The sequence below is a fragment of the Lolium rigidum genome, chromosome 6, assembly GCF_022539505.1.
Source record: "Lolium rigidum isolate FL_2022 chromosome 6, APGP_CSIRO_Lrig_0.1, whole genome shotgun sequence".
Lineage (NCBI taxonomy): Eukaryota > Viridiplantae > Streptophyta > Magnoliopsida > Poales > Poaceae > Lolium > Lolium rigidum.
The window spans coordinates 95,045,535-95,053,668 of NC_061513.1; the positions used below are offsets into that span (position 1 = coordinate 95,045,535).

Below are 8,134 nucleotides of genomic sequence, written 5' to 3' on the forward strand. Positions count from 1 at the left end.
AAAAAGCTCTAGCACATGATTTAATCCCTGCTTCCCTCTGCGAAGGGCCATTCTTTTACTTTATGTTGAGTCAGTTTACCTACTTCCTTCCATCTTAGAAGCAAACACTTGTGTCAACTGTGCATTGATTCTTACATACTTGCTTATTTGCATTCATCATATTACTTTGTGTTGACAATTATCCATGAGATATGCATGTTGAAAGTTGAAAGCAACTGCTGAAACTTAAATCTTCCTCCGTGTTGCTTCAATGCCTTTACTTTGAATTTATTGCTTTATGAGTTAACTCTTATGCGAGACTTTTGATGCTTATCTTGAAAATACTATTCATGAAAAGTTTTGCTATATGTTATCTATTTGTTAGCAACTATAGATCATTGCCTTGAGTCACCGAATTCATCTCATATGCTTTATAATAGTATGATCAAGATTATGTAAGCAGCATGTCACTACAGAAATTATTCTTTTTATCGTTTACCTACTCGAGGGCGAGCAGGAACTAAGCTTGGGGATGCTGATACGTCCCCAACGTACCTATAATTTCTGATGTTCCATGCTTGCTTTATGACAATACTTACATGTTTTGCTCGCACTTTATAATGTTTTTATGCATTTTCCGGAACTAACCTATTAACAAGATGCCGAAGTGCCGGTTCTCGTTTTCTGTTGTTTTTGGTTCCAGAAAGGCTGTTCGGGCAATATTCTCGAAATCGGACGAAATCAACGCCCAGAAACCTTATTTTTCCCGGAAGCTTCCAGAAAGCCAGAGTGGGACCAGAGGGGAGCCCTGGGGGCCCCACACATGGTGGCGGCGCGGCCTAAGGGGGGGCACGCCCCCCTACTATGAGGGGAGCCCGTGGCCCTTCCGACTCCGCCTCTTCGCCTATTTAAGCCGTCCTGACCTAAAAACGCGATACCAATTGACGAAACTCCAGAAAGACTCCAGGGGCGCCGCCGCCATCGCGAAACTCCAATTCGGGGGATAGAAGTCTCTGTTCCGGCACCCTGTCGGGATGGGGAAGTGCTCCCGGAAGCCATCTCCATTGACGCCACCGCCTCCATCATGCTCCGTGAGTAGTTCCCCCATGGACTACGGGTTCTAGCTGTAGCTAGTTGGTACTCTATCCCCCATGTACTTCAATACAATGATCTCATGAGCTGCCTTACATGATTGAGATTCATCTGATGTAATCGGTGTTGTGTTTGTTGGGATCCGATGGATTGTTACATTATGATTAGTCTATCTATAAAGTTTATGAAGTTGTTGTTGCTGCAATCTTGTTGTGTTTAATGCTTGTCACTAGGGCCCGAGTGGCATGATCTTAGATTTAAGCTCTATACTTATTGCTTAGATTGTATCTACAAGTTGTTTGCACATGTCTATGTCCGGAACCCGAGGCCCCGAGTGACAAGCAATCGGGATAAGCTGGAGGGGAAGGCTTAGATATGAGGATCACATGTTTTCACGGAGTGTTAATGCTTTGCTCCGGTGCTCTATTAAAAGGAGTACCTTAATTTCCAGTAGATTCCCTAGAGGCCCGGCTGCCACCGGCTGGTAGGACAAAAGATGTTATGCAAGTTTCTCATTACGAGCACGTATGACTATATATGGAAAACAAGCCTACATGATTAATAATCTTGATGTTCTGTCTTAATGCTATTTCAATCCTATCAATTGCCCAACTGTAATTTGTTCACCCAACACTTGTTATTGGAGAGTTACCACTATTGTAGATAGCTGGGAACCCCGGTCCATCTCTCATCATCATATACTCGTTCTATATGTCATTGGAAGTAGTATCAACTATTTTCTGGTGCCATTGCTCTCATATTACTATTACTGCTGCTGTGTTACTTGTTACTACTTGCTCTCATATTACTGCTTGCTTTCACATCACCTCTCGTTACTAGTGCTTTTCCAGGTGCAGCTGAATTGACAACTCAGTTGTTAAGGCTTATAAGTATTCTTTACCTCCCCTTGTGTCGAATCAATAAATTTGGGTTTTACTTCCCTCGAAAACTGTTGCGATCCCCTATACTTGTGGGTTATCAGGGCGCTGGTGGCCACACATCGTACGAAAACTACGACATAGATCACGCCCACCTCGACTACGACTATATCACGATCGACTACCACGACATTAACATTAAGAAAACGTCTACAACAACTCAAGAACTCCAGTCAAGAGAAGAGTGTATGCGTCATCAATTATGTCCACAACACTCTCGTTGTGACCTCATGAGGGAAGAGAGACACTAGGTGGGAATGCAGTCACCACCCTAGGTGCCAGCCATGATCATGTTCATCAGAGGTGGCGCAGTTGATGATGTCAATACGGAGAAGACGACATAAGTGGGAGCGTTAGAGCACATGTAAGATTAGAAATAGACTAGTTCTCATGTACTTTATATGTACTCCATGAGGGTCAATGCAATAAACATGAAACAATTATGGTCCTATGATTTCTACAAGGGGATGCTGCACCGCCAGATGCAGGAAGCAACTAAGCAAGGACGGAGAGGCGGGAACAACTGGCCAAGGGGAAGAGCGACAACAAGGCTGGCCCATTGCGTGCTCCGACTAACGACGCGTAGGCTAGGTTTTAATTAAAATTTAGCCGTTTTCATTCAACTTTGTAATACCTAACTAAATTTGAATAAAAATCACCGTCTTCGTTTGAATTCGTCTAGGCCCTAAAAGTTATATGCCGCATCAATATGGACAACCTCTTCCTAAATGAGGAAAGCAGGTGCCGACGCACCCAATAGCACACCGTTGAAGATGCGCTGGAGTCTAGGCTGATTCGACGATCGTTAGCGGTACTAGGCTCAAATTTCTCATTTGTAGATCAGGTAAATACCACCTGACCTGACATGGTCGACCCGATCAATCATATCATCTGATGTTGGTTCCTGTTAGGTTAGATCCAAATTCCAATCATGGTACCCGGGGATGCATGTGGTGGACCTTCTAATGTGGTCGTGCCCTTTACAACCTGCGCAGGATTTTACCGGGACAAGGAAAGGCCAAGGGAGCTGATTTCCGTTGAAAAATCAGGTCATCTCTGCAACCGCCACATGTTAGATTCACAGAATGATACTTAGTTCTGGTCGTCACAGCCCAAATCCTAAACAGAACGGCCAGAAAACAGCGCCCACGGCTCAACGGTGGCCACTGACGAACAGGAGACAAGACCAAAGAAAAAGCGTCTGCTAGAAGAAAGAGAGCAATAATGTTCAGAGCTTCAGAAGTGTTCCACTTGTAAACACATACATAAAAGGAGCTCCATAGATTTCTTGTACATATGTAAATGCAGCCTGTACTGAGGACTTGATAATGAAGTGAGAACTAGCAGGGCTAATAGTTTGTGCCGTTCAGGATAGTGCACTTATTTCTCTTGACAACGGTGTAGCAGTCCATTCTACAAATGTTCACATCATCCGAATTGAACGTCACTAACACGTTCCCAGTTAAGAGCAAACAGGGCTGATCGGAGAAGTCCTCTAATATGCTAAGTAAAGAATATAACGCAGCTCTAAAGTGTGAGATCAGCTTGACTGGATAATTGAGCAACTTTGGATAAACAATCAATGGACTGGTCATGTTGAACAATTGCAACGATGGGAATTTAACTTTCCACATACAGGAATTCAACACCTCTTAACTTCTGAAACAAATACTATGAACTGCCACATGCCATTGACAGAACATTCGCTAGACTTGCTTGCCCACCACCAACAAACATAACTTGGCATCCAAGAGATATAGCTGAAATGTTTGACGGCAAGCGAATAACAACCGGCCAACCCAAGTTTATTCCATAATGAACGTTACAACGCCCACCCAGCACACTGCTTCCATCCAACCACAGAACGAGAAGTATCTACAAGCTGGTTCTATCTACAGTTCACTCCGCCGGTCTCAGCGAGTACTACTGAAGGGGTAGTACGTACATAAAGCCACTTGTCTTGCAATATATCAGATAGCACTAAAATCACTATGCTAACCAAAGCAACAAATAAATCAAAGCAAAGAAAAGAAGTTGATAATATGGACAATCAAAAACCCTCAACGCCAGGTCTCCGCTGAATATTGGGAGGTGATTTCTTGACTGAGCTTACCCTGGAGTAATCCAGAGTGATAATGGACGAACAGTTCCTTGGAGGAAGCAGTGCAGATGTGGATGATCTTGGTGAGACAAGGTGTTGGTTTCCTGATGGCGGCGATGGCGAGAAGGTCATGGTAGGGTGCCGAGGAACAATGCCATTGAGACTCGTAGATTTTAACATCACTTTTCTTGGCGCGGTAGATGGTTCTTTCAAAGGATATCGGCAGGGAACCTTTATGTCCTGGATGCTTAATAGGGACTCCACGACTGCCCTCATCGTTGGCCTTTCTGATGGATCCCTGTCGAGGCACTTCAGAATGATGTCTGCCACAGTGCGAGCAGCCTTGGTAGGAAAGCGTCCTTTTATACGGGGATCCATGATGAGGGATAGACGACTATCGTCAGTGAGGAAAGGTCTGCTCCACTTGACAATATTACGTTCTTCCATGGATGAACGCACATCAAGGTTCTTCTTTCCTGTTATTAGCTCGAGCAAGACAACTCCAAAGCTCCATACATTGCTCTTTGGAGTCAATACACCTTTCTCCAAGGTTTCTACCGAGAGGTTTTTACCAGCCTGACAAAGAATGACATCCCACGTAAGCAACACAGTAGTGATAACTAAATGGATATAATGTTGTTCAAAAAAAATGGATATCATTTTCCATGTTTTACTGCAGATAAAAAAATGCAGGCCACAATCCATGTAATGAACGTGATATACGAACCAATGGAAATAAAATGATACAATGAATTGTGTTCAAACTCGAACTTACCATAGATGCACTAGATCTTTCCTCCTCGGAATTGAAGCCAACACAACCATATCCTGATAGCTTCGCAGTAAAATCTTTCTCTATTTGGATGTTTGAAGTTGAGAACTCATCATACATCGCCTGTGAAAAATAGAAATAAATATTAATAATTCTACCAGGTCAAGTGCAGGAGAACATGGTAAACTTAAACAGTAACATTTTGACCATGTAAAACAGAGTTTATGAACAGTCACCTGAAAGGGTCCTTCATCGTGTAGGAAAGCTAGACCTTTAGCAGCACCCAGGGCAACCTTCAAACGTGTAGCCCAGTCCATGAAACAACCATCCGGTCTTCCGAATAGTAACCTGTCTAAACTGCCATGATGGAGCAGCTCATAGACCAACATCCTTTCACTAGATTCTTCTTTTGCATGGAAGCCAATTAGTTTACATAAATTGGGATGTTGAAGCGATGCCAGCGTATTAACTTGCATTTTAAATTCTTTGAAACTCTGCAGAATGATGAAAGTACATTTCATCAGTACACGTTTAGTTTAATTGCCAATATTACAACAGGATGATCTAAGAAACAGAGTGGCCTTGTGGCCCTGGCATGTAAGTATCGGATTAATGTAGAAGCTGTAACCGACTAGCTATAATTCACTACTGTTGTTTTTGGAGATTATTAAAACAGCAATTTCCAGTAAAGCTGGACCAGACATTATCAAGGATCATTTGGCAAAGTCATCTACCTTGGACAAAGTTAAACTCCAGCATGCAAGAGAAAGCACAAAATATAACTTCTCAAAATAAAATCGCCAGCGAATTAACAGCTCACAAGAGATAAATACATCAGAAGAATAGATCCTTCAAAGTTTGCTACCTAACCGACAGATGTTGTGGTCCTAAGTAGTATTTGCAAAATTAAAATCAATATATCTCTACAGGGCGGCAGAGTTGCATCATATATTACTGTATACCAACAAGCACACATGCCTAGATGTAAACAGCATGCCACTCTAGCCTAAGTTCAGCTTTGAAACAGAACATATGTGGTGTTATATTCATCCAGTCGATAGGCAAATTATTCCATATCATCACACAGAAAGAGAACAATTAATAAGTGTGCCACAAAGTGTGTTGGCAAACTGGTCAGCCTAGCAAAATTGTGGGGGCAATCTTCATGGCTCAAAATTTTGCGGCCCTATAAACTTACATCCAAAATAAGAAGAGAAAATATACTATTAAACTTCACATTTAACAGTACCTGATTGGAGGGGAGTAGTCGAGCTACTATTGCTTCCATCGTCTTTGGGACAACAAAATCATCCCTAAAGGATGCCTTATATGACGTCGAAGTCAGAGTTTCTGAGACACATTGAGCACCAGAAAACCACTGGCAAGCAGATGAAATTTCATCATAAGAGAAGTTCTTAAGTCCATCACATCTCTTTGGAGGCAGTGGGAGAGGACCTGAAGTCTCAAGTGGTCCGCTTGCATTGATAGCTTTGAAGCTGCCAAAGTTCCTCAAAGAATTTCCTTCTGGTGAGGGAAGAGGAAGGGGCAATGGGTTTGAAAACCGATGCGCCTTAATAGCTCCTCCCTTACCCCTACAGTCATCCTGATCATCAAATTCAGCATATGGAAGGCCATCCTGATCAACCAGGATCAGGCTTGAAGGAGCAGACAGCACACGTGCTCTGCTGTGAGAAACTTTATTTGCCGATTGGCAGATTTTGGCCCTGTTCCTAAAACTAGAAGGAGCTGACTGCAAAGATGGCACATGAGCTTCCGGCTCCGGAAGCCTCAAAGATGTATCCCTTGCATAGGTCTGCTTCTTGTTCGACACAAGAGGGCTTTTCTTTTTCTTTGATCTCAGACCAGTGAAGCAACCCATCATATGGTCACCGAGGAGAAGCTGCTGCAGAATTTAAAATAGATTGCTGAATTAGAATATATGAGAAAAGTGACTGGTCCTGCATTGCATTACAGCAGTTAATCGTTGGCAACACAAAAAGGTTGTGGTGTACTACTGTTGCTTAAAGCTAAATCCAGTGCACCGAAGGTGCAAAAGGCGCAAGGCCTTGCACGAGCAGACAACATAACTATGCTTTCTTCCATTCAGTACAACACCGAATCACCTATCAGCTGAATAACCGAAACCTTCAAGAACTTACTTCTTTCCCACTATCAATCAACTCACCGATCTATCCAGACACAAACTAGGACCAAGTATACAGGAGCTAGCTGGTTTGATGCATTGGTCCACAGACAATACATTCAATTTTAAACAGATTATTATTTTCGTCTCCGATACAACTTCACAGAAATCGCGCATGCCTGCAACTACTACCAACTTAAGACTGGACGGAGTTGAATAGTCAGAGCTCTCACCTAATCTAGCCAAATTAACAATCTCGGTCAAGAGACCAACTAAAATAGGCTACCTTGCCCATCTAAGTAATTGACCCCACCAACCCAACCAAGAACACAGGCGAATTAACTGGAACATTTGACCAGTATATGCGAACACAATGAGCTGCAGCTCATGGCTGGGTAACTAAGAATTGCAACCGGTAAAACACTCATAGCATCATACTTCCCTGCATGCATGTCAAATCTTAAATTTCCAATCCCCGACATCTACAATGCAAGAGGGGCAGGCAAAGAAATGGTCAAATAAACTAGAAGCACTTTGAACTCGAGTACTTGACAGCTCCGGATTAGCCCAATGGACAAAGATCTAAGCAGAACCGGGCTCGCAGCATAACTAAACCAAGAAATGGCTCAAGAACACCCACGTACAAACAACAAGAAGAACAGAGATGGGAACCAAGAGAGCAAGATCGCACCTGGACGAAACACTTTGCGGTGGAAAGCGCTTCGGCGCCTGCGAATGGGAGGAGATTCACCAGCTGCCCAGGTAGGGACTGGAGTCTAGGACGGGAGGAGGACGACGGGGTGATGAGAAGAGCGAGTGGTAGGGCAGGGATATAGTAGGGGCGAGAGAGGGGAGAAAAGTAAAGAATGGAGGTTAGAGAGGAGATGGGGATGGAGTAAGAAGAAGAGGGGGTGGCACTGGTCAAAGCCGGAGATATTGCGATAGCAACTCCGAGGCACCTTTTTATATACCACCCTATTGATGTCGTATTTTCCAAAGCCCTCTTAATTTGCATCCAGCACATTTAGAGGCTTTTCAAGCTTGAATTATCCTGCCAAAAATTAGTTTTACTAGTATTACATCTTCTTTCCCAGTTTAGACAGCTAGAT

General features: G+C 43.2%; 1 protein-coding gene across 1 annotated transcript; it reads right to left on the reverse strand.

Annotated features, from left to right (window-relative positions):
* Nucleotides 1–3,766: 3,766 nt before the first annotated feature.
* On the reverse strand, nucleotides 3,767–7,907 carry LOC124661938 (probable serine/threonine-protein kinase PBL11). Its single transcript, XM_047199823.1, has 5 exons — nucleotides 7,717–7,907; nucleotides 6,132–6,785; nucleotides 5,119–5,376; nucleotides 4,886–5,005; nucleotides 3,767–4,686 (listed from the first exon to the last, which is right to left on the reverse strand). Exons 2-5 carry the CDS (start codon nucleotides 6,762–6,764, stop codon nucleotides 4,060–4,062), a joined length of 1,638 nt encoding a protein of 545 aa, XP_047055779.1. The 5' UTR covers nucleotides 6,765–6,785; nucleotides 7,717–7,907; the 3' UTR covers nucleotides 3,767–4,059.
* Nucleotides 7,908–8,134: the final 227 nt, after the last annotated feature.

Excerpts from the sequence above, each read along its gene's own strand:
- LOC124661938 (XM_047199823.1), bottom strand. The coding sequence starts at position 6,764 with ATGATGGGTTGCTTCACTGGTCTGAGATCAAAGAAAAAGAAAAGCCCT. Across the intron at positions 5,006-5,118 it reads ACGATGAAGGACCCTTTCAG|GCGATGTATGATGAGTTCTC; the intron begins GTGACTGTTCAT and ends TATTTTTCACAG. Across the intron at positions 4,687-4,885 it reads AAAGATCTAGTGCATCTATG|GCTGGTAAAAACCTCTCGGT; the intron begins GTAAGTTCGAGT and ends ATTCTTTGTCAG.